Source organism: Elephas maximus, chromosome 16 (assembly GCF_024166365.1).
Source record: "Elephas maximus indicus isolate mEleMax1 chromosome 16, mEleMax1 primary haplotype, whole genome shotgun sequence".
NCBI classification, from domain to species: Eukaryota; Metazoa; Chordata; class Mammalia; order Proboscidea; family Elephantidae; genus Elephas; species Elephas maximus.
The window spans coordinates 77229871-77255530 of NC_064834.1; the positions used below are offsets into that span (position 1 = coordinate 77229871).

The 25660-nt window shown below is 46.5% G+C and overlaps 1 protein-coding gene across 2 annotated transcripts in view; it reads left to right on the top strand.

Annotated features, from left to right (window-relative positions):
- The window catches only part of DOCK1 (dedicator of cytokinesis 1), a 540104-nt gene that overhangs the window by 417529 nt on the left and 96915 nt on the right, over positions 1–25660 (top strand). For both annotated transcript variants that reach the window (XM_049855211.1, XM_049855210.1), the window contains exons 30-32: positions 6046–6124; positions 12632–12732; positions 19559–19617. In XM_049855211.1, the coding sequence (XP_049711168.1) occupies positions 6046–6124; positions 12632–12732; positions 19559–19617 (239 nt within the window). The remainder of the gene's footprint in view (positions 1–6045; positions 6125–12631; positions 12733–19558; positions 19618–25660) is intronic.

Consider the following 25660-nt stretch of genomic DNA (forward strand, 5'->3'; position numbering starts at 1 on the left):
GGTTTGGTACTCCTGGGGTGCTTCCTGGCAGGCAGAGCCTCTCCCAGCCACACCTAATGTATCTCTTAACCCCCTTCCCCAGGGAAAAACAAAAAACAGTTGAGTCAGTTTTCACTCATGGCAACACCTGTGCACATCAGGGTAGAACTGTGCTCTATAGGGTTTTCAATGTCTGTGATCTTTTAGAAGCAGATCACCAGGCCTTTCTTCCTAGGCACCCCAGGTGAATTCCAATTGATTTTTGCTTAGTAGCCCAGCACTTAACTGTTCGCACCACCCTAAACATGTGCAAATGGGTAGAATTCATAGGGCACGTCTTCCCCTTTTACCAAGTATTGGTCAACATCTTGTAAGGTGCCCGTGGAGATGATATTGTTAAAAGGCCTTGGTATCATGTGGCAGTATCTCTTTCTTACCTTTAATCTGAAAGCTTAAAAGAACAATAGATTCAAAATTCAAGTGGGCTTAGAGTTTCTTTCATTTGTCAGATCAAAATATGAGGACCTCAAAAGCTTAAGCAACTTACTGAGGGTCCATAGCTAAATGTTTACATTGGATGTGAATCTACTGATGTGGTGTGGTTAGGGGCCATCGAGTTGGTTCCAATTTATAGCGACCCTGTGCACAAAGAACAAAACTCTGCCCAGTCCGGTGCCATCCTCACAATCGTTGCTGTGTTTGAGCCCGTTGTTGCAGCCACCTTGTCAATCTGTCTCGTTGAGGGTCTTCCTCTTTTTCGATGACCCTCGACCTTACCAATATCCATTGAAATAAATGGATACAATTGGATTAAAACTGTAATTGGGCAAGTGTGTGTACATGTGCGTGTGTGTGTGTGTGTGTGTGTGTGTGTGTCCAGACTACAATTAAACTTGTGTTGGACACCAGCGGGCATTACTGTATTACGTCTTGTTTCCAATGGGAGTTGACCGCGGTGAAATGTTGGAGAGGCTAGCCTGGAGAGATGAGAAGGAAGTCAGGAAAATTTCCTAGTTATTTTTCTTAATTGTGTGTGCTTAGGGATCAACTGTCTCCATCTTTCACCGGCCCAGAATTAAAGTGGGTATGTTGGGAAAGAATTGATCAAGAGAACAGTTCATTCCTATGGAAGACAGGCATAGGTTATCAGCAAGAGTGAGGTAAGTGTCTCTCCTTGGGGCCATTAGAAGTAAAATTGGCAGTCATTTTCTTAAATCCTGTGACTGTCTTAGAGACAAGGCTTCTAGACCTTATGGCTTTTTAAAATTCATTTAGAATACCATCATGTGCCTTTTGGTTCTCTCTGTATCATTTATCTGTGTTTGGTTTCATCTTGTAAAAATTTAGATTATTAATAAATCCTTTCATGATTAAAGGTGATTGAAAAGGACTCTATTAAATGCCGGCTTACCCTTTTTCTTAATCATTTTGACCATCTGATACGGCATGCACTGTAAGCATTTAACCCTCACACCATTCACTTTGGATTTTAGAAATTACTGAATTCTCCTGGCTCGGAATAAGACACAGATTGCTTGGTTCACAGGTGTGGTTGCCCTTTTTCCCCCAAGCCCCTCGGTTTTTTGGCAGAGTCCAAGCAGCACCTGTCTGTGAGGTTCTCCACCCTCCACCGCCCACACTTCCCTACCCCCTGCCGGCAACTTCCCGTGTTCCTCGTGAGCAGGGACAGTACCTACAAGCACCGGTGACCTGCGTTCATTGCGCCCCGATGCTTAAGCACAGTAATGTTGAATGATAAGAATAAAGAAAACCTCGTATCACAATAGGGTGACCTAGAATGTAATAGGATGTTGTAAAACGTCTCTGCCAGCCCTACCCCGTCCACTGCGGTCAATCTAGGTGGCTTCTATTCCTGGACCTCGGCAAACTCAGGATGTTCTTGTTTGCTTGTTTCTGTATTGCTTTGCTTTGTGACTGGCACAGGTCCCAGGGACAGGACTTAGCTCTGAGATAATCTGTCAGTGCAATTATAAACTAATGGCTCCCCATATCACATGTCAGATCAGGAGTGGTGGGCAAGGGGTCCTTTCAGATGGTCTGGAGGATGCTGACAAAGACAAGGATCCTCCCATCAAGGACCAAGCTACAGAAGTGACGAGAAGGATGAAGGAGCAGCCCAGCCATAAATGACAAATGCCCAAGGAGAAAGAAATTCAGATAAGAAAAACCTGAAAAAAGCTGAACCCCAGGATAGGAAAATGACAGACACGGAATGGAAAGTCTCCAGGGAGAGCCAGGAGCTCCTGAATACTCTGACCCCCTTGAGCCTTCCGATTCTGGTCAAAGCCTGATCTTCCTGGCCAGCTCGTTCACGCATGCATGCACGCATACGTGCATTCCTGTGACAGATAGCTAGGGCATATAAATAACTTCTGAGATGTGCCAGACACTACCTCGGCATTGAAGGCTCCCTGGGTAAATAAAACCGACATGGGCACAGCTCTACTGATGAACACCGTTTATGCACAGCCTGGAGGGCTTCCTTGACCCTAAGCCCAGCTCCCACAGAGCCCAGCACAGACAGAGTCATCAGGGACGCCTAAGCAGGCAACAGGCACCCCTGTCTCCTGCAGGTTGCCTCCGGGCAAAAAGAACTTGATCTTGAGCTGTGCTGAGCCCAGCTGGAATACCTCACGTTGGACCAGTTCAGCATCCGGCTGTCCAGATGCTTGGCTTTGCTTTTGATCCTTTTCATAGTCCTCCACAACTGGAAGCAGATTGCTATGCAAACAATCTGTTATGCTTATAATGTGATTTTCTGATTTTCCCTAGTTTGACATTTATTAAAGAGCCCTGGCGCTGCAATGGTTAACCATTTGGCTGCTAGCCAAAAGGTCCACAGTTGGAATCCACCAGCCGCTCCTTGGAAACCCTGTGGGGCAGTTCTGCTCTGTCCTGTAGGGTTGCTATGAGTTGGAATAGACTTGATGACAATGGGTTAGGTTTTTGGTGGCACAGTGGTTAAAGTGATCAACTACGAATCAAAAGATTGGTGGTTTGAAACCACCAGTGGTTCCACGGGAGAAAGATGTAGCTGTCTGCTTCTGTACAGATTTACTGCCTTGGAAACCCTGTGGGGCCACTATGCATCCGAGTCAACTTAAGGGCAGTGGGTTTTGTTGACCTTTATTAGGAATAATGCGTATGAGTGACATTCTTACCTAAAAGTTAGGCTCTGCTTCTATGTCTTTTTACCTAGTTAGATGATCAGTTGATTTTCCAGTGGATGCAGGGGGTAATCCAGTGGATTACATCCAGTATAGGATGTAATTTATGTGCATCCTGGTTTGGGAAGTAACTGGGTCCTTGAGGCATGGAACTTGAGCTTCATCTGATCTTTGTTTATGGCCTTGATTATGGTTTGAACCTGATCTTTACTTTTCATCATGCAACTTGCACTCCCTGTTTCGTTTTCTGTCCTGGCTTTTTAAAAAATTTACAGGAAATCTAAATTATAGACTCTGTCTCTCAGTACTGCTCCTTCTCAGTTTTCAGTTCATTAAAAAGTTTTTGTTCAGCCGTCATACTATGTCAGCATGGCGTGTTAGAAAAAAAGTCATTTTGAGAAATAGCTTTATTTAACTAGCTGAAATTGTTCCAGAGCTTAGTTAGAAGTAGCATATTGCAGCGGTTTAGGTGCTATCTCGAGGCAAAATAATGACTGTCTAATAATAATGGGTGTTGCAGACAGTGGGTCATTATCGTCATGGAGGGCTGGAGAGACTGTCTTCCTCAACGCTCATGAAGACCTTCAGGTCAGCTAGAGAACAGCCAGGTTCTAAAGCTGCAGGAAAAAAGCTGCTGTTTGTTGGTGGCCAGTGTTATTGGGCAACACGCCAGGAAATGGTGTTCCAGCTTGGGGGACCTGTGGCGATTGCCAGGGTTAATGCAATGCGTGCCCCCAGAAGCTATCTGAACACAACTGCTAAGGGTTAGCTGGGCAAAGTTGGCCATCGTGTCTTAAACCGCGCCGTCTGTCCTACTGAGGGCTGAACGTGACACGGGAGACCCTGGCCCGAGACTGGAAGGCCGGGTAGCGTTGCCAGGTGTCCTGTACATACTGGGCATGTACTGTATTTATTGCTTTTGTCCTGGGTCCTGTGTTAACTTTGTTGTTATAAGTTGCTGTCAAATCAGCTCTGACTCATGGCGACCCCACATACAACAAAATGAAGCGTTTTCTGGTCCTGCTCCATCTTCAGGATCGTTGTATGCTCGAGTTCGTTGTCGTTGCCACTGGATATTTTGAGGGCCTTCCAGCCAGCACTGTGTCGGACAGTATTCTGTTGTGACCCATAGGGCTTCCCTTGGCTAATTTTCAGAAGTAGATTGTGATGCCTTTCTCCCTACTCTTAGTCTGGAAGCTCTGCGGAAACCTGCCCACTGTGAGTGAGCCTGCTGGTATTTGAAATACCGGTGGCATAGCTTCCAGCATCACAGCAACATGCAAGCCACCACAAGACAAACAGACTGACAGACGGGTGGTGGATGGACGTTGTTACGGTGTGCTAAATATTCTGCATTCAGCTTTTTCCAATACGTTACAAAATCAGCAGTAAGGGCTATGTTCCTAGTACAACTGGGCATCCTGCTTTCTTTTTTTTTTTTTTTTTGCAAGATGTGGCAGCCCTGTGGCTGATGGCAACTGCTGGCCCAGGCTGTGTTCTTGGCGAACGGCCAAGGGGAGGATCCCTGTGTTGCTCCATTCATAGCCACTCAGGTCACTTAGAACACAGACCCTGGGCAGAATTTACACAGCTCCATCCACAGTTTTCTCACTGATTGGTTTAGCAGACTCCATCCCAGGCTGCTTGTAGCACCTGTCTTGGTTCAAGATCCAGCAGAGAGGTCTTGTAATGAAATGATGTCTGCCATTCACCTTTCTTAGAGTTGTACTCGATGCGAGTATGAGATGAGAGAATCTGCAGTGGCAGTGGGTGATGGGTGGGTAGAGGTGGGGGTGGATGGTGATAGGCATCTCCGGGGCCAGGTGGTCAGTTCCTCGCTCTTCCAGGCTAACGGGCATTTAGCAGCTCTGGGATGGCCAAAGCATGGGTAGCACCCCAGGTATGCGGAGCTAAAGAGGAAACTTTGTCAGAGAGCACCAGTTACAGTAAGTTACCTAGATTCCTTTTACGCTCTGGCTGCTTCCTGCTTTCAGACTGGAGGGATGTAATTGGGTTTATCGTCTGTGGCCTCATGCACCTCCTTCTTGCACACTGCCCTGGTGCAGAGGGAGAAGGGTCACTGACAAAGAAGGATCTGGACTGAGCTTTGTTACTGTAAACACTTACAAGGGCAATAAAACAAATCTGGTGAACAAACAAGCCTATGAAAGACTTCGCGCACGGGAGGCATTTGGGACAGCCCGAATCACAGATTTTATCATGGAAAAATAAAGGCCGAGGTGTTGAAGAATATGAGGTTTTGCTCAGGGTGCTTAAAATTTCGCGTCAGCGTTGAATCACCCACCATTCCTGCTAAAACTCTTGTCAAGGCACTTTCACAAGCACTAGCTCCTTCGCTTTAAACAAGGAAACAATGACCCAAATTAGCATTTGGAACACTGGGCTAATGGGACTGAAGTCCCCCATCCTTCTAAGCACAGTTAATAGTGTACTGAGCTATCCCAGACCTGATGGCTGGTGTGTAAGTAAGCTTTCAACTGCTTCGTTTAAAAAAAGGCCTCTAAGCCAAGTCCAATTTAATAGTATAACGTAGAGACATGGCAACTCAATAAAAGGATTTAATTTGCACCTTTTTTTTTTAATTAGATTTTTTTGTGATACTTCTCATATGTTACCTTCAAAGGCTGTTATTTTGGTCCTTTTCTTTTATTCTGCCAGCGCTAATTTCCTTGATTAAATTGGAGAACATCTGCATAGAATTCTCCAGGCTTTACTCTGGCAAAACTTGGCCGCTTTTCACCTGACTTAGAGCGTTCACTTTCCAGACGGTCCCGGATTGTATCTAATTGAAATGCCAAAGCAACAAAGGTGCCAGAGCCTAAGTGTGTAATTATGTCATTTTCTCCTGATTTTTCAGAGTCTTCCTGCGGGCAATTAGTCAGTATGCAGATATGCTGAACAAAAAATTTCTGGATCAAGCCAACTTTGAGCTACAGGTAAGAGAAGAGGCAGACATGGCCCTTGTTGAGAAATCGTGTTAAGACGAATTGCTGGTCTGAACCAATACTGTCTAGGTCTTCGCCTCACATTTTAATTGATCTCCCATCAGAGGTGTGGAAATGGAATTTACAAGGTGTACTATGGGAACCCAAGGAGTGAGTATTACATCTTCAGGGTATTTGTTCTCCTTAACCAGCGAGGGGTGGGAGTTGTTTCAGAGAGGAACAACTGAATCAGACTGGCTAATGGGGCTTCTCTGAGCAGGGAGACCACCCAGGCGCAGCATGTATGGCTGCCTTCCTAATGTCCTAGCATTGGGGGGGACCGTCCTGATATTGGAGGGAGCAGCAGAGAAGGAGATATGGGTTTGCATCATGAGCCTAGCTTCCCTTTGAACACGGTTTTCCCTGATATATTCTCTCCTGGCTTTGTGCACCCTGCAGTGGCTGCTGCCAGGCCAAAGACTCCACCACGTGCCCCCAGGATGCCAGGAGCCTGTCTGCCGGTTTAAGAGTTGTTTCTCGTGTGCGTGCCCGTGTGTGTGTGTGTGTGTATGTGTGTGTGTGAGAGAGAGACAGAGACAGAAGGACTGATGTTGCCTGAAGCGATTTTTTTTTAATTGTGCTTTAAGTGAAAGTTTACAATTCAAGTCAGCTTCTCACACAAAAACTTATATAAACATTGTTGTGTGACCCTAGTTGCCCTCCCTACAATGTGACAGCATACCCCTCCTCTCCACCCTGTATTTCCCATGTCCATTCAGCCAGCTTCTGTCCGCCTCTGCCTTCTCATCTCGCCTCCAGACAGGAGCTGCCCACTTAGTCTCATCTGTCTACTTGAGCTAAGAAGCACACTCCTCACCAGTATCATTTATGTCTTACAGTCAAGTCTACCCTTTGTCTGAAGAGTTGGCTTTGGGAATGGTTTTAGTTTTGGACTAACAGAGAGTCCGGGGGCCATGGCCTCTGGGGTCCTTCCGGTCTCAGTCAGACCATTAAGTCTGTCCTTTTTACTAGAATTTGAGGTCTGCGTCCCACTGTTCTCTTGCTCCATCAGGGAATCTCTGTTGGCCTGGCATGATTTCTTACGAAGCATCTGGCATTGGTAGGTGATGGTTCCATTGTACTCCAGGTGTGTTTCTGCAGATCATGACTTTATTTGTCATTATGGTTACTTAGCTGAATGTACTATAGTTTGCAGTTAACAAGGCATCCATGCACATGGCAGGTCAGGTTCCTAAGCTGGATTAGAGCTTCCCTCACTGAGAAGGAACCGAGAACTTCTGTACACCCAGTGCGTGATCCAGCTGAAAAATGTTTTACCAGACAGTAAAAATCAGACACCTGTTTACTTTTCCTTCTGTATTGCCTCCAGAAAATTTAGGGCTAATATAATGCTTACATTATTAGATCAAGTTCTTTTATAATTTTTTATTTTAAGTTTCTATTTTATTGGCATTTTGATATATACGTATATATTTATATATGTATATATACATATATATATATATAAAAGGTGCTATCAAGTCGATTCTGACTCATAGCCACCCTATAGAACAGAGTAGAGCTGCCCCATAGGGTTTCCGAGGAGCAGCTGGTAGATCTGAACTGCCGACCTTTTGGTTAGCAGCCCGGCTCTTAACCACTGCACCACCAGGGCTGCATTATAGAATATAAATATGTAATAATATATCAGACACTATATACAGTAAGGAGCCCTGGTGGTGCAGTGGTTCACTGTTTAGCCGCTAACCGAAATGTTGGCAGTTCAAATCCACCAGCCACTCCTTGGAAACCCTTTGGGACAGTTCTTCTCTGTCACAGTAAAACCTATGAAAGCCCGAACCTGTGTAAGACAGAAACCTTCCAGAGAAGGAAAACTCAAGTATTTTCCACTAAATAGAGAGCTATAGAAAAGTGCTGACTGCACCCTGTCAAAGGCGGAAAACTTGAGTGAGACCCAGAAAAACAATTCAGTCCCGTCGAGTTCCAGCTCTCACAGGTTTCACTGTATCTAGAAGTGTTTTTTGGGTAGAAGTATTTTTTATATTTTTTTACAGTTTTATTTTTTATCATTCTGTCTGCTTAATGTTTTTTTCCGTATGTCATAATACATAGCTATCATGTCATTGTGAAATAATCATGCAGTGTAAGTCAGTACCTTGAGTAAAACATGAACACACAACACACCCCCCCATCTTGTTCGCGACTCTGATTCCTTGCATGGAGAGATAGCTTTTAACCAGTTGTATGTGCTCTGGGCTCTTCTCTCTGTGTTCATATTGACATATGCATCTTTTCTTTTGGACTTTAGCAGGAATTAGAGCATGCCCTGTGTGTTGTATGTTTCCGTCATGTTCCACAGTATAAGTGCACCAGCATACACTCAGCTACCCTCTGCTGGTACCCTCTAAGCTGATGCCTGTCTTTCAGTGCAGTCAGTCCCCGGGTTACGCCCGGATTACCAACAAGTTTGTTCCTAAATCTGTCTTTAAATCAAGTTTATATGTGAGTCGGAACAGTTAGATACGGTTCATATCTAACGTCAGTTAGTCAAATGTTCGTCTTAGTATATAGCATATGGTGTACGTTTCTATGCATAAAAACATTAAAGAAGCACTTCCAGGCATGCTAAAACATTTTTAACATAATAACACAGTAATAATAATAATAATGTTTTGATGCACGTCACAAAGTAGCGCCCGTTTGCTATTACAAACCACTGTATGTACCTCGGATTTCTAACGTAATAGGCTTTATGGGGTTGGTTCGTAACTACGGGCTATATGTAAGACGGATGTTCATAAGCCAGGGCCTGCCTGCATTACAAACAGTGCTGCTCTGAGCAGTTTACGCACAGGCCTCTCAGTGCACGCACTGGTGCAGAGCAGATTCCTGTAAGTATAAACACCAGGACAAATGGTATGAAATTTTAAGTTGGACAGACATTAATAAATTGCCCTCCTAAAATGCTTTAGCCGTTTGCAATCCCACCAACCTTCTTTGAGATCTGCCATTTTCTAGAACCTTCTCCAGTCCCAGTATTATTCATCATTAAAACAGTTGCTGTTTGTTTTCACTGGCATTTCTTGATTATCAGTTAGGCTGAGAATACTTAATGGCCCTGTGGGCTTCTGCTACGAATTGTCTGATCATTTCCTTTGCTCATTTTTCTATCAGGCTATTTATCTTCTTTATAAGTTGGAACTCTTGATAGAGTATGAGCATGGGTGTAGCCTTATAATATGGAAATACTCAGGTTTTCTATCAGTCATTTCTTTTATGGCTATTCAGTTGTATGTTTTGCTTGGCAAATCTTTTCTTGGCTCATTAGCAAAATTACAGACATAACAATTCATTAGGGTATTAGTATCTAGTCCCTGGGTAACGCAAATGGCTAAGTACTTCCTGCTAACCAAAAGGTTAGCAGTAAGAGTCCACCCAAAGGCACCTCAGAGAAAAAACCTGGTGATCTACTTTCTGGAAAAATCAACCATTGAAAACCCTTTGGGGCACAGTTCTACTCTGACACATGAGCAGTTGCCGTAGGTTGGAGTCAACTCAACGGCAAGAGGTTTGTTATTTTTTGGTTTAGTGTCTGCTGATACTTTCATAGTTTTTGTTTGCTTGTGCGTTTTTAACTTTCACATGGTTCATCCATCTGGAATTTCTGTAGTTAGTGTTGGGGTAAGGGCCTAACTTCACTTTTTCCGCATTGTTTCCTGAATAAGCTCTTCTTTCCTCGGTGATTTAGAATGCTGTCATTACCATAATGACAAATGTATGTGTGTATAAAGTCTGTTTTCTGTATCATTACCATTGTGGTTTTACATGCTACACCTTTATACCCAGCTCTTACAGCCAGTACGTCCCCATTACTTTTCTGTTGCAGAATTATCTTGACTCTTCCCAATGGCAGATTAACCAGTAAGCAAGGTACACACAGGCTTAATTGTGTTTACTTACTAATCTGTAGTGCACAGTTTCAAAGATGTGGTGAAACTCATGTGAAATTGTGCACTACAAATTAGTAAATTAGTAAATAAGCACACGTAAGCCCGTGCTTATTGGGAACCTTGCTTATTGGGTACCTCGCTTATTGAGTACCTTGCTCATTGGATACTTCGTCCCTGGCTATCCTTGTGCATTTCTTCTTCCATATAAGCTTCAAATCCACCTGTTAAGTTTCTTTTTGTAAAAAATTATGCTTAAATTTTAACTGGGATGCCACTGAATTTATAAATAAATTTGAGAAACTTTAACCAGTTCCTGTTGTCGTTGAGTCGACTGCAGCTCATGGTGACCCCACGTGTGTTGGAGTAGAACTATGCTCCATGGGGTTTCCAATGGCCGATTTTTTGGAAGTGGATCACCAGGCCTTTCTTCTGGGGACAGGTAAAGGAAGGAGTGTGGGCTGTGGAGCCTGGGACACCCTAGTTCAGACCCTTCTCCTTCCTCTGTTCTCTGGGGCCCTTGGACAAGTGTGAGAACCTCGTCTTTAAAACAGGGGTCACCACACATTTGGTTAGCTTCATAGTGGTCAGGTGAGCTGGTGTATTAATATATAAAGTACCCAGTTCCTGAGAAGTGCTGGGTAAATGGAAGGCCAGCATGCTCTTACTTAAATCCTGTAAATTCTTTTGAATTTCCACTTACTTCACAGCTAATTAAAAATAGAGCCAATAATGTTAACACCTTATTTTTATGTAACCCTTTGCGACTATCTCATTTGATATAATAAATTTTTTTCCTGTTTTGTAAATGAGAAATCTGACACCCACATGTTTCTTGCTAAAAATCATTAAAAGCGCATTCAAGCTTGGACGTCATGGGCAAGAGGTGAAGGAGCACTCTGGCTCAGACTCGAAAGGCCCTGGGGGTGGGGGGGTGTCAGCCTCAGGCCTGATGGGAATGAGAAGGTCAGAGCACCGTGAGAGGTGGGACAGCCCGGACTAGGGCTTCCAGGGGATTCAAGCAGGGGCATGGCCTTGCCAAGTTTGCATTTGAGAAGGTTCCCTCTGGCTGCACTGTGGGCAGTGGGTTTGAGAGGGACTACACGTGACAGAGAAAACACTTTGGAGGCTGGTGTTCTGATCGAGAGAGGATGCTAGGCTTGCAGCCCAGTCCCGGTTCGACACCAAATGGATGGATTTATAAAGTGAAAGTGGCAGGACTCACTGATGGATTGGAGGGTGCCTGGGACAGTGCAAAGCCCAGCGTGAGTCCCAGATCTCTCGCCTCGGCAATGGGCAGACGTAGATGGCATTTATTGAGCACCAATGAGCAAGCGAAAATATCACACTTGCTGTTCTAAGAATTCTTCCTTCGTCATAACCTTCTTGACTCTGCCTTAAACACTGACAAAATCAGGGGTGTTTCTTCATGGCTTTAGGAACTTAACAACATTTCTTGTTTAAGAACACTTTTATAGCAGCAAGTGTAGGCAGCGGTGCCCAAATAGACAGAGCTTCCGTGCTGAAGAGATTTACTGACCAGAGAGTCATTTCATAGCAAATGGTCTGTAAGTCCTTGAAATATGAAATGTTCGATTTTTACATCTGTTTTCCTCAACTGTCTACTGTATATATATGTGTATATATATATATATATATATATATATTTGGTTTTTGGTATCACACCAGTCATAAATTATAGAAATCTAGTCTAATCTTTGGAATCCCTGGGTGGTGCAAATGGTTAACATGCTCAGCTGCTGGCCAAATGGTTAGAAGTTTAAGTCCACTCAGAGGCACCTCGGAAGAAAGGCCTGGTGATCTACTTCCAAAAAATTAGCCATTGAAAACCCTGTGGAGTGCAGTTCTACTCTGCCACGTATGGGGGCGCCATGAGTCGGAGCCTGTTCAATGGCAGCTGATACTGCCGTGCTGTTTTAGGGAGGCGGGTGCTCAACATGCCAGTAGTAGGAGCTTACGTACGTTTAGTGCTCATCACGTGCTAGGTGCCACTGGGAATACCCTGCACGCATTGATTTCTGTGATCCTCCCTGCAACCCTATAAGGTAGGTATGTTAAAATTCACGTTTTATTGATGGAGAAACAGAGGTTAGATTAGTTGTGCAAATAAATGGCAGAGCTGGGATTTGAACACAGGTAATATGGTCCCAAAGCCCTGGTGGCACAGTGGTTAAAGCACTAGGGTGCTTACTGAAAGGTCAGCGGTTCAAACCCATCAGACACTCTTCGGGAGATAGATGTGGCAATCTGCTTCCGTAAAGATGACAGCCTTGGGAACCCTATGGGGCAGTTCTGCTCTGTCCTATAGGGTTGCCGTGTGTCAGAATCGCCTTGACAGCAGTGGGTTTCGTTTTGGGAACAAGATCCCAGAGCCCATGTGCAACACTGAGCCATGCAGCGATTCGTATGTAGTGGGTGCATTTTAGATTATTTTTACATTTCAGTACTGGGCAAACAATGAATTTTGGAGCATTTTCAAGCCTCCAGGTCACTGCTCACCGCTCCATCCTCCCCCCCTTCTGGTTTTCAGCTCTGGAACAACTACTTCCACCTGGCTGTTGCCTTCCTGACCCAAGAGTCCTTGCAGCTGGAGAACTTTTCAAGTGCAAAGCGAGCCAAAATCCTTAACAAGTAAGTCCTCGTCCAGCGCGGAAATCCTGGGTTGGAGCCTCCAACCCCATTAGCATAATTTTTATGGCATTTCTAAGCCAACTTAGAACAAATTGAGATGTGATCATGATGTAATGAGAGGGTGGTTTTAAATCATGCATCAGGTATTGCCTGTTCTAACCCACGAATCAAGATCTAAAATTTCAGGATTCATCGTGGTCAGTTCAAAGTCAGTATAATTCAAGACTCTTAGCACAACACAGAACGGGAGTTTCGGGAGATAATTGCTTTGCTGTGGACTACTGTGATGTCATTCCACACGTGGGTTAATTTACAGCTTAATTCTCCAATTCTTCTCAAAAAAAAAAAGCTTCTGACAGAAGCTATTGGCACTGTTACAATTGTTGAACAACCCATTATGGAGTTGGCGCTGGCTGTGGTTTCCTTCTTTGAAGGGGATAACTAGCGTCATTGTCTGGATTTGCAAGGACTGAACTGGCCCCTGTGTCATTGTAAGTTCACTTCTCAGAAGGTCCAAAGCAGTTGGGTAGGATATCTTCAAATATTTCCAGTGCAGGTTTTGCTATGTGGAAATAAAGTCTGCAGATTGATTACAAAGTATTTAAGATAAATCAAGAGGCATGAAGAATAGAACAGACACTACCACAGGCCATCAGGGAGAAAGCGTTCTACATGTCTGTGACCAGACCCCCTTCTTGACCCCGTGAGGCGGCTGGGGACAACAAAATAATGCCTAGACCTACGATGAAGAAGTCCACATCCAGTGGGGGAGGTAGTTAAGCTGATATTATTACATTCCCCAAAGCATATGGGAATCACATAAAAGAATGGCCCATGCTGTGCAGAAAACTGATTATGTCAAACCCAGAGTACAAGACTTGCCAATGAAACACAAAACAAATAACACCCAGAGATCAAAAGCCGTGATCAGAAAGTTCGACCTTTCAACCACACAACCTTCAGACACTTTGGTGCCCATGGAGTGGAAGTAGACTAATGAGAGTGGCTTGGAGCCCAGAGGCGGGCCTGAGGGCTCAGCCAGGTGACTCAGAAAGCCTCCTGGTGGCATGCATTTCCAGGCTGAGTGGTGAAGGAGACTCAGAGGTTTGCAACATGACCCAAGCAGAGCATCAGTCGACAGACAGTCCCAAAAGGAGACATCAAGGACTTCCTGCCAGTTGCTGAGTATGACTGTTGTGATTATGCATTCTAGAACTGGGCAAATAACTACAGGATGGGCTCGGGGCCCACTGGACCCACTGTGAGAAGGACCTGAGCTAAAGCTCCACTGATACCCTGACCTCTATACACCCCCACTGTGACTGGTGAGCCACAGTGACATTTTGAATCTCCTAGGATTATTGTCAGTTCAGCGCCAGTGTCCATTAATCCCCAAAAAGTCTGAATATTTCCTTTTCTCCAGTGAACAGTCACCCTGGTAAAAGGCCATAGAACTCTTTGGGAAAGCTAGGAGAAAGATGGACAGTTTACATTGTTGCCAGTGCAGTGGGTCCGTCCTTCCTCAAGGGGACCCAGCCTTCCCTTCATTTAAGGGGTTGTGGGTCTATAAGATGGCTCAACTCTGGAAATTGATTGAGGGGACTTGACTTTGTTTTGGTAATTCAAGTTAGGCTTTTGTTCATTTGCCCTAGAACTCTTCTGCTTATATAGATCAAATAAGAAATTAGTAGTCTTTCATCTGTTTCCCTCCTAGGGACGTCATGACAAATTGGCCGACACCATATGTCTATGAGAGTCAGACTAATCCAATTATTGCTTTGACTCTGCTGTCCATGATGGTGACCACGCCCACCTTGTCTTCAGAGATGGAAGCCTGGAGGGCTGGAGCTTGGGCAGGGCTTGAGGGGCCAGTGATGTGGCAGTTGATCCCAGGGTCTGAGCAACGCTGGGGGTGCTGACTTAGTACACAGGGGAGCATAATCATGTGGTTTTCCCTCCTTGGGGGAAAGCCCAAGGGGCCACAGGGTGGAGCGATGCCACATCCGTATAGTAGCCTCTGGGCTGTCCCTTGGAATGCCTCACTCTTCTGGGGTTGGTGAATCTCAGTAAGGGATTCACGGTGGAATTTCAATAAGGGAAAGCCCACCCCTTGCTTCCTCCCTGCCAAGTCCCACAGCCCCTCACCTCTGTCTCTGTCAGCAGCACTGTGGCTCATAGCAGTAGGAAATACTGGTATCAGAAGATCTGCCTATTCATTCTCTCTTGTTAAGCTCCCATCCTTCTGACTATTAAGGCTGGGGAGATAATTAGGATATTCATTCCAAAGACATTCCCCAAAGTGCAGGGGAGTTACATAAAAGAATGGGCCACACCACGCAGAGAACTGATTATGTCAAACTCAAATTGAATACAAGACTTGCCAATGAACCACAAAACAAATAACTCTTAGAAATCAAAGTCCATAATAAGAAAATTCGACAGCTCAACCTTCGAATACCCTTGGTGCAAGTGACTCCTAATGAAGGACAGAAATGTCTACAGAATGCTAATATCTGACCATCCTTTCTTCCTCCCATCCAGCCCCAAGCCTTCCACAGGAATTCTATATCAGGGCTGGGCTTCCTTCTGGAAGAGAAAGGAGTTTACAAATTGGGCCTGTCTCAGTGCAGCCAGAATGCTCCTTAGAAGCAAGGCTGGTGAGACTTGGTCTCATGTACTTTGGACATGTTATCAGGAGGGACCAGTCCCTGGAGAAGGACATCATGCTTGGTAGAGAGCCAGTGAAAAATAGGAAGGCCCTCAATGAGATGGATTGACACAGTGGCTGCGACAGTGGGCTCAAACGTAGCAACGGTTGCAAGGATGGCACAGGACCGGGCAGTGTTTCGTTCTGTTGTACATGGGGTCGCTGTGAGTCAGAATGGACTTGACAGCACCTGACAACAACAACGAGCCTATCTCGGGGGCTGTAGTGGTTCATTGGAAAAACTCTCAGCTTCCACGTGGGAGACTGGGTTCGATTCCCTGCCAGTGAACCTCATGTACAGCCACCCCCGGCTGTCAGTGGAGGTTGGCATATTGCTGTGATACTGAACAGATTTCAGCGGAGCTTTCAGACAAAGACAGACTAAAAAAAATCTGCTTCCAAAAATCAGCCAGTGAGAACCGTATGGTGGGGATGGTATAGGACTGAGCAGTGTTTCGAATGTTTTGTTCTGCTGTACGTGGGGTCATCATAAATCAGGGGCTGACTCAACAGCACCTAACAACAACAGGAAGCACATCTAAACATGAAATCCCCGTTGAGAATTTTCAGCCTGAGCGGGTGCCAAGGTTAGCCCACGGAGAATAGATTTACCATAGTTTATGTCAGGGTTAAGGGTGTGGGTCCTAGTGAGGCCATCTGCCTGGGCTGTGGAAAGGTGGCCTCCCAGGGGCCCCCTTGGGCAGTTTGAAGGTGCTGTTCCTACGTTCACTGGCTCTGCAGATGTGGCCACTGGTGAGCTAGCCAACCAAGCTGACTCCAGCTCTGTGTTGTTCTAGCCCTGGGGAGTCGGGCATTTGGCTAACCTTCGTGAATCTCTGCTTCCTCGTTGGAAACACAGCTTTAACAGTTTCTTCTTGGTTACCTTCCAGTCTTAGCCTGAGCATCAGATGAGACAAGTGCACCCTGAAATATGAGACAGTGCTGGGTCGTGATATCACGGGCACAAGCCCAAAATGGTCCGGAATTGTACGCTGTGGTGGGTGAACATGGATTTGGGTATTGGAAAACTTGGATGCTCTTCTCCTCCTTCCCTGTGGCGTGGGCCAAGGCTAGCCTCTCCTCTGTGGCACTGGTCTGGTTCCTTCAACTATAAATTGTTAGCTAGGGACTCGGTGAGGATAATAAGGTTGCCACCCGCTGGGAAATTCTCATCCCCATGGTGAGCATGATTAGCCCAAGACACTGGCTAGTTTGTTTTTGTGTGAATTCTTCTTGGTAAGAACGCACAAATGGTTTGGGAAAGTCTCTCGAGTTCAGGTGACAGCTGTAACTCTATTTGGGGATTACGTGAGACATGAATAGATTCATCAAAGCAGCCTTCTTATTAACACTAAAGAAAAGATCAATCTTGCTGCCAGGAAAATTCAATCTTGCCCTTCACTCCTAGCTCCTGCCCCTCCCCTCTGCTTTGTGCCTGGAGCACCTTTGTTGTATTTGACTATTAAAATAGCTCTTTTAGCGCCTGTCTCCAATAGGCCTGTGACGCTCCTGAAGGGTGTGCTCTCAGGTCTTTCTCAATCCACCCAGTTCTCAGAGAAAGTATAACTGAACAATGTAAATCCCTCACCCCACACCCCTGTTTAGCACCTTAAAGGAGTTGCTGTGCAGAGGCGGGGGGTCTCCCCTGGGTCCCCTCTCCGTATGTGCTACCCCCTGCCTGAGATCCAGCTCCAGCTCTGGAAAAATGACAAAGCTTTCTCGGACATGAGCAGGCGGCTCTCTCCTGAATGACCGAGGCCACAAATTTTAAGCCTGCTGCTGCTGGGTGTCTACTGGACTTCGTATATCTAAACTTTGGATTTCCTCTGAATAGAGATTAATTGTAAGTCCTAAGAGAGGGAATCAAGTCAGAGCCCAGATAGGAGGAAGTTATTGTCTTGTTGTTAGCTGCCACTGAGTCGGCCCTGATCATGGTGACCCCATGCCCAATGAAACAAGAGGCCTTGTCCTGCGCCATCCCCATGATCAGTTGCAGATCAGACCATTGTGATCCCCAGGGTTTTCATTGGCTGATTTTCAAAAGTAGATTGCCAGGCCTTTCTGCCTAGTCTGTCTTAGTCTGGAAGCTCTGCTCAAACCTGTTTAGCATCCTGGCAAAACCCAAGCCTCCATTGACAGATGGGTGCTGGCAGTGCATGAGGTGCACTGGCTGGGCATCGAACCTGGGTTTCCTGCATGGAAGGTGAGAATTGTACCAGTGGACCTCCAGTGCTTCAGCTGAGTGAAGGCTGACCTAGCATTAACTGCCTTTATTTTTTGAGCGCTAGCATCCCTAGATGACAAAGACTTCTATGCTGCTTGGATGTTAACAAGAGTATTTAAAGCTTGCATTAGTGAGCAAGTGATAGGCCAGCCCAACTGTGACCAGCTTTTAGCTCCTTCTGGGGCCTCTGGGCCTCCTTGGCATACTGGGGTCTGAACACGTGGTGGTGGAGGGCTGGAGAAGGGGTCATGTTCTCGGGGCTGTGTCTCCCCACCTGCCACAGGCAGTGCACCCCCATGCACAACGAGACCCTCATCCACCCCAAGAGGAGCAGTCCACACCGGACTGTGCACGGTTTTCATGTTCACCTCCTCTTCCCCGTACGTTCGAGGATGCGACCCTCCCAGATGGTCACGCGGCCACTGTGCGCTCTCCCAGCCTGGCCAGCTGCTCCTGGCTTCCCACTCGTTATTTGTGCCAGAGCACAGTGAACATGTGGAATCAGCACTACAAGTGCCCCAAGGCTGCAGGACTTGGTGTTCTGATCATACGTCCTTGGGCATCTTGGGGTGCCACTTATACATTGAAGGGTGCGTTCCTGCTGTCTGTAAACTTGGACCCAGCAGCTTTGCTGCAGGTGAGTTCAGCAACAGTGGGCAAGCCTCTCCCCCTTTGGCCTTGGTGACAGGGGCACCCCTGGCCGAGATCTTACCTCATCACCGGGGAGCCTACCTCGTCGGTGCTCACTCAGCTGGGGGCTTGTGTCTAATACATTTATCCAGAGTATCAGCTTATCCTCACGGGAAGTGGCTTAAGCTCCCTGGTCTCGGTTTCTTTGTCTGTAAAATGGGTCCAGTCACTCAGCCTCCTGCACACACAGCAGTGTCTGCATGGTTGAAGCCTGCGCAGAGGCTGCTGGGTGAGTTTTAACCTCCGTGGTAAGACTATACCCAGGCTGTCGTCCTGACCTGTGGTGAGTGACAGGCCGGTGCTTAGGGCACCAGAGACTGATAATAAGAAGCAGTGAATCTGTGACTGTTGGTGTACAGGCAATGATACTCACCGTAAAAACCACCTGGCAGCCATGTGTGATCAGAGCTTCCACCTCTGTATCTGCTGACACAATGCTCAGCCCAGCTCCTGTGACACAGCTGCCAAACTGAAGTCCTGTATGATAGTCTTACAAGTTATTATTTTTAATATAATCAGCTTTTTCCTGAGGCAATAAAGGAAAAAGTTAAATTGCTCACCAGCTAATAAAGGTTTATCTTCTGAAGCATAAAATTCTGTTCACTTGTGAAACGCACACCTCTCGGTTCCTCCACTGGGAGGCAAATTAACGTTCATTCTCCCCAATAAACAGAAGCGCTGGAATATTGGATGACATCTTTATGTGTTAAACCCTTCTTTACATTTAAACCGATAAAGAAGAAGGTGAGCTATTTGGAAGAGGCTCTCCCTGATCTGGTGTTGACTCCAGGGCTAAATTTTAACACATGAAAGCCGCTATCCTGCACATGATTGAAAGATGGCTTTGGTGTCTGTGGGCCAACAACATGCTCAGAAAACAAACCCCCCTCAGGCCAAGGAGCTGAGCTCTCCTTCGCTTGCCATTAGAGATGGAAGAAAGGAAAACACTTTCATTACTATCCTCCACAGCCACCCACGCGTCCCCACAGTGGGGCAGGTGTTACATAATCGGCCGAGATGGGAACAGGAGAGGCTGTCCCCCGGAGCCCTCCCCCTCAGCAGCTTTTGGTGGCAAAGGAAGTTGAAGCTTCAGCTTTCCATGTTTGTCGTGGGCATGGGGAATTTTAATTGCCCTTAAAAGTAATGAAGGCCTGGTTCCAGCTGCCCTGTGACATGACTCAGCATCTTCTTTCCCCCGGTTTCAGGTATGGCGACATGAGGAGACAGATTGGCTTTGAAATCAGAGACATGTGGTACAACCTGGGTGAGTAGCCGCGATTCCGGGGGGATGGTGGAGATTTTGAATCAGTGGTGGGTGCTGGCATTGATTTGGTCAGGGCTGCCTCCTTTTCCTAGGAGAGCCATAGCTACGCATTGTAGTGACCGTTTTCGGTAGATAAGAGATGTTGTTGTTGTTGGGTGCCGTTCAGATTCCAACTCATAGCGACCCTGTGCGACTGGGCAGAACTGCCCCATAGGGGCTTCCTAGGCTGTAATCTCTACAGAAGCAGAGCACTAGGTCTTTCTCCTGCTGAGCCTCTGGGTGGTTTCGAACTGCCAAACTTTTGGTTAGCAGCTGAGCGCTTACCAAAATAAAGGAAATGAAATCTGATTGGTGAGGTAAATAGGAAAATGCGTGGAGCGTCTTCTGGTGTCAGATGAACACAGCTCCGCTTTGGAACCCCGTTGCTGCTGGACGTCTCTAACATCCTTTGTCTTTTCCATGCTCCAAACTATGTAGCCCATCCTATGATATTTGCCGTCACCAGTCCAGGGGTCGCCATGAAGCAGCAACCGGTTTTTTTTTTTTTTTTTAAGTACCTGAAGGTAGATTTTTGCAGCAGCCACCTTGAGAAGGTTTATTTGCCTACTCAGCACTGGACCCAGTGTTTAGGCACACTGCCACCAGGTGATGGCAGAATAATGTGCTCGTGCAATTGAAGCAATAAGTGATACATTGTATGTGTGTTTAAGATAAGAAATAAATACAAATTTCCCACCCACTTTCACCATTAAAAGGGAGCCCTGTTGGTGCAATCGTTAAAGTGTCTGCTAACCAGAAGGTCAGCAGTTCAAATCCACCAGCTGCTCCTTGAAAACCCTGTGGGGCTGTTCTACTCTGTCCTATAGGGTTGTACGAGTCAAAATTGACTCAGTGGCAACAGAGTTCACCATTAAAAATAACAGCAAATTCTCTTTTAAAATTATAACTAGAATGGAGCTTTAGGTAAGCTCCTTTAAAAAAGGATAAGTGACTGATACTGTTTGGTATCCTCTCACCATCTTCAACATGCCCTCTATAACGTAGCCTCACTCCTAGTTGAGGTTAAGCCGTTTCTGTCCTCAGCTCGCTGGCTTGCTTTGTGCCAAGGTCTCCAAGTCATCTCCCCCTCAGCACCGTGGAGGGCTGGTGGCGGTGCCCAGGGTGCACTGGCAGTGATGAGCAAGGTGTCAGCTGCATTTCCTGCTTCAGGCCCATGAGGGCTCTGTGTCCTTCCCTCAGATGGGCATGAGGAGCTAACAGTGACTTGTCAGAGGGGCCTCTTCTCTTCCCTCTCCCCCAGTTAATCTTTGCCGTGATAGGAGGGGGGAAGCCTTTGTCCACTTCTGCCTTTAGTTACCCCATTGCGTTAGGGGCTCACTTGTTTCCCTAGAGCTCAGGGCAACTGTAGATAGCTAGATAGACAGACAGACAGACAAGAAGGGAGGGAGGAAGGGTGGAACCCAGATAGATAGTTGCCATTGGGTTGGCCTTGAGTCATGGCGACCCTGTGTACAACAGACCAAAACATTGCCCTGTCCTGGGTCAGCCTGATGATCGCCAGTATGTTTGAGTCCATCATTGTGGCTATTGTGCCAGTCCATCTCACTAAGGGTTCTTCTGGCCCTCACTGGCCTTCTGCTTCACCAAACATAACGTCTTCCTCCAACGATTGCTCCCTTCTGATGATGTATCCAAAGCAAGCAAGTCAGTCGTTGTTCTGCTGGATCCCTAAGGTTTTCCTTGGCTAATTTTTGGAAGCAGATCACCAGGCCTTTCTTACTAATCTGTCTTCGTCTAGGAGCTCCACTGAAACCTGTCTACCATGGTGACCCTGTAGGTATTTGAAATGCTGGTGGCGTAGCGTCCAGCATCATAGCCACACAGAAGCCACCACAGCAGGACACACTGATAGAATGGGGGGCGGGTGTGGGGGGTCAAGACAACTTAGCTCTATCCAAGCCTTCTTGCTTCTTGAGTAGCTTCCTGCTTTGTGCTGGGACTGGCAAGGATAGCTGAAAAGATGCCTCTGGTGGCACAGATGGTTAAGTGCTGTACTACTAACTAAAAGGTTGGCAGTTCAAACTCACCCAGAGCCGCCTTGGAAGACAGGCCTGGCCATCTGCTTCCAAAAGGTCACAGCCTTGAAAACCCTATGGAGCAGTTCTGCTCTGCACACCTGGGGTACCCGTGAGTCAGAACTGACTCCATGGCAACTCACAACAAAACAACAGTTCTTTGCACAGAATGAGACAACTTGCTAAAAACTCAGCCTGGGTTTTGATTAAGGAGTGTAGCCCAGCCCCACCACCGCCGAAGAGCCGAGGGCCAGCAGCGGCCACGTGCGGAGGGCCTCACCTGTGCTTCTGGCATTGTGGTCATCAGGTTCAATGCCACCGCTCCTAAACCTGGGCACAGAGTTCCACGTGTGTCTTCTGCCAGATTCCCTCATAGCAGCTCTGACTTCTAATCCTTCCTGCCATCCCCAGAGGTTACCAGATCTTCCTAAAGGGAGATCACGGCTCATCTCAGGGGAGAGTTAGGACAGCTTCCAAATACCCTGTCTTCTGCTTCTGTGAAGGGGTCTTTACGGGGGGCGGGGAGGGGAATAAGTGTTAAAAAGGAAAGATGTCACTTTAAGAACTAAGGTGTGCCTGACCCAAGCCGTGGTATTTTCATCCACCTCATATGCATGTGAAAGCTGGACAATGAATAAGAAAGATCGAAGAAGAATTGATAGCTTTGAATTATGGTGTTGGTGAAGAATATTGACTATACCATGGACTTACAGAAGAACGAACAAATCTGTCCTGGAAGAAGTACAGCCAGAAAGCTCCTTAGAAGTGAGGATGGTGAGACTTCGTCCCACATACTTTGGACATATAATCAGGAGGGACCAGTCCCTGGAGATGGACATCACGCTTGGTAAAGTAGCGGGTTGGTGAAAAAGGAGAAAGACCTCAACAAGATAGATGGACACGGTGGCTACAACGATGGGCTGAAGCATAACAATTGTGAAGATGGCACAGAACTGGACAGTGTTTCATTCTATCGTACATAGGGGCGCTATAAGTCAGGGCTGACTCATAGCATTTTTAATATCACCTCTGGAGTGCCTGAGGTTGACTACCATTTGAATCTGGCTTCATTTCATTGTCTGCCATTTTCATGAGAGCAATGCAGGAAGGCGAGATGGGCCCAGGACAGGGTGGGCTTCTTCGTGGGGCCACTCCAGGACCTCTGTGGAGGCCTGGCATTCTAGAAAAGCGGACGTTGGTCTAAGTCAGATTTCTAAACCATATCTGAGCAGCTGGGTCTCCCGACTTTCTCTGTCATTATGTTCACAATTGGCCAAGTCAGGCATCTGAGACTTCCAATTTGCAACTTAGAGGATGCAGTTAAGGGAGCAAATTTTCCATTTCTTCCTGTCGCTGGCTTATTTGAATACAGTGAAATGCATAAGATTTATGTTTTGCAGCATATCAGCCAGGAAATCTGGTGGGTGAAGCCGCCACCAGGTCATACATAAACAATGACCTTGGCCAGTGAAGGTCAGGGACTCGGTCACTGCAAGAAATAACAGTCCATCTGTGTGGTTGGGCTCCTTGTTTGTAAGATAATGAAATTATTTCTAAAGGTTCAAAAGTATTAGTAAGAACTCAGGGTACCTACAGAATCTTCCCCAGTGGCCACTCCCAGGATGGCTGAGAATAGCTCCATCAGCCACCTGAGGCAGCCTGGCTCCTTCCTGCCACCGACCCCAGGTGTCTGAGTCATCAGGTGTCACAGCCAAGGCTGCCACTCTGGAGACATGACAGCATGTCTCAGTTTCCCAAGATGTACACAACCTGTTTTCTACAAGGCTTTTATTTATTTATTTATTTTAAGGTGCACTCTGGTTTGGGAATATACTGGTACCAAGATATAGCCAGTGCCACCTAGAAAATAGAAATAGAAGTCAGATCTCTTTAGCGGCGTACAATTAGCCACCTATCACTAGATCAGGCCTGGAGTGCACTGCACGTGCCACCCTCTTCTCCTTCAGTCTTTCCAGTAATGCTCTCATTGGGTAGAGATAAGTACCTCTGCATGGCCCTCCGTGCTGGGCACTCAAGCAAGGATCTGGGCTGTGTTTTGCTCAATTTAATGCAAGTGCAAGCAAGCCCCGCCCCATGGGGCAGAGCAGCTCAGCGTTTTTCTTCCCAAACCTGTCATGTTATGAGTCTGAAAGGGGAAATCAAAAGCAGGGTCTCTCAAGGAGGGGGGAAATGTTCTTATTTACCCGGCTCCTCAGTGATGTATCAAAGCAGCTCTGAGAGGCAATGGCCAGTGCACCTGCTCCCCTTGCACCTTCCAGCCTCGATTTCCAGCTCGCGGAGCCCACATGCAGCCCACCCAGCCAGCGCAAACCTGCTGACAGCAACGTCTTTGACAGCAACATCTTCAACAGCCAGCTCGGTTTAGGGCTATTTTTCACGCAGGGATTCCCTTCATGGGTATTTTTGGGGGACTGGGCACATTGTGGGTTTCTCATTAAACACGTGTGCAATGTGGCCTCCTTGGTTGGCCCAGGTGATGGGATTTTTGACTCTGCCTGCCGTGTGAACACAGAGATTTCCCCGGGACTAAGCTGATGTTTAATGTGCTGGATTTCTGAGCAGCAATGGCTGTGAATAGATAGGGCAAACACTGAAGCGCAGCAGTGAATTGAGGGGATACTGTCCCCCACGAAAGCAAGGACTTATCCCCAGAAGAAACCATTCCTAGTTCTGCAAGTAGGATAAAGGCTCTAGGTGGGTTTTAAAAAATTTGGGATGGGGGTAGGTATATTAGCATTGTGATCTGGTAGCTACCTGGGGCTGCTACAACAAAAAGTACAACAGTGGTGGCTTTAAAGAAGAGAAATATATTTCCTCACACACAGTTCAGGAGGCTGCAAGTCCAAATTCAGAGTGTGGCTCTGGGGGGAGGTCCTTCTGTGTGTATTTCAGCTTCTAGTAGCTACAGCAATCCTTGGCGTTCCTGGGCTTATAGATAGCACCTGTCCCTGTTGTCTGTCTTTATATGGTGTCTCCCCCTTGCGTGTATCTCTGGTCTGTTCTGTTCATTTATAACTCAGAATTGAGTAGGTTTAGGGCCCACTCTACACTGGTAGGAGCCCTGGTGGTGTAGTGATTGAGAGCTTGGCTGCTAACCAAAAGGTTAGCAGTTCAAATCCACCATCTGCTCCTTAGAAACCCCATGGGGCAGCTCTACTCTGTTCTATGGGGTCGCGATGAGTCAGAATCGACTTGACGGCAGTGGGTTTGGGTTTTTTTTGGTTCTATTTTTTTTTTATGCTGGTATGGTCTCATTAATGTAATAAAAGAAAACCCTTTATTTCTGAGCAGGGTCATATTTACAGGTACAGGGATTTCAACACATATTCTTGGGGGACACAGTTCAATCCATAACAGCTAGCTCTTCCTTTGTTTCAAAAGGAAAAAAAGAAGTGCATCCTTTTTTTCACAAAGTCCAATCTACACGAGTCACCTGGACCCTCACTGGTTCCAACCCTGAGTCCATCGTTAAGTTTGAGCAAGAGGTGCTCCACGGGACATCCAGGATGCAAATGGATCCTGGGGAAAGGCCATGAGACAGGAGCCCATCACCCACCCCTTGCTTGCTATTGGGACAGTTGGTTTGCGGAGGCTGAAGCCACAGGGGTAGGGCACACAGCAGGGCTCTGCTCTGTGTTTTCTGTGCTACAGGAAGGAGCCGTAATCGCAGATGAGGAAACCGTTATGTTCCTAACTAGTTTTCCCGAGCCCTGCACCTACCACCACTTGTGACTGCCTGATGTGTTCCTACCAGATTGGAGCAGTAAAAACTGTTGGAGACAGAGAACAATGGCACTGAAATGTGGCTGACGAACAACTCGCTGTCAGCATCATCCCTTTCCTGAAATATTGGCTCTGACATTTCTGAGGCATCATACAAGAAAAGTGTCACCTGAGAGACTGAATATAATAGCATTTTTAAGAGAACGCTTTGCAGCAGTTACACG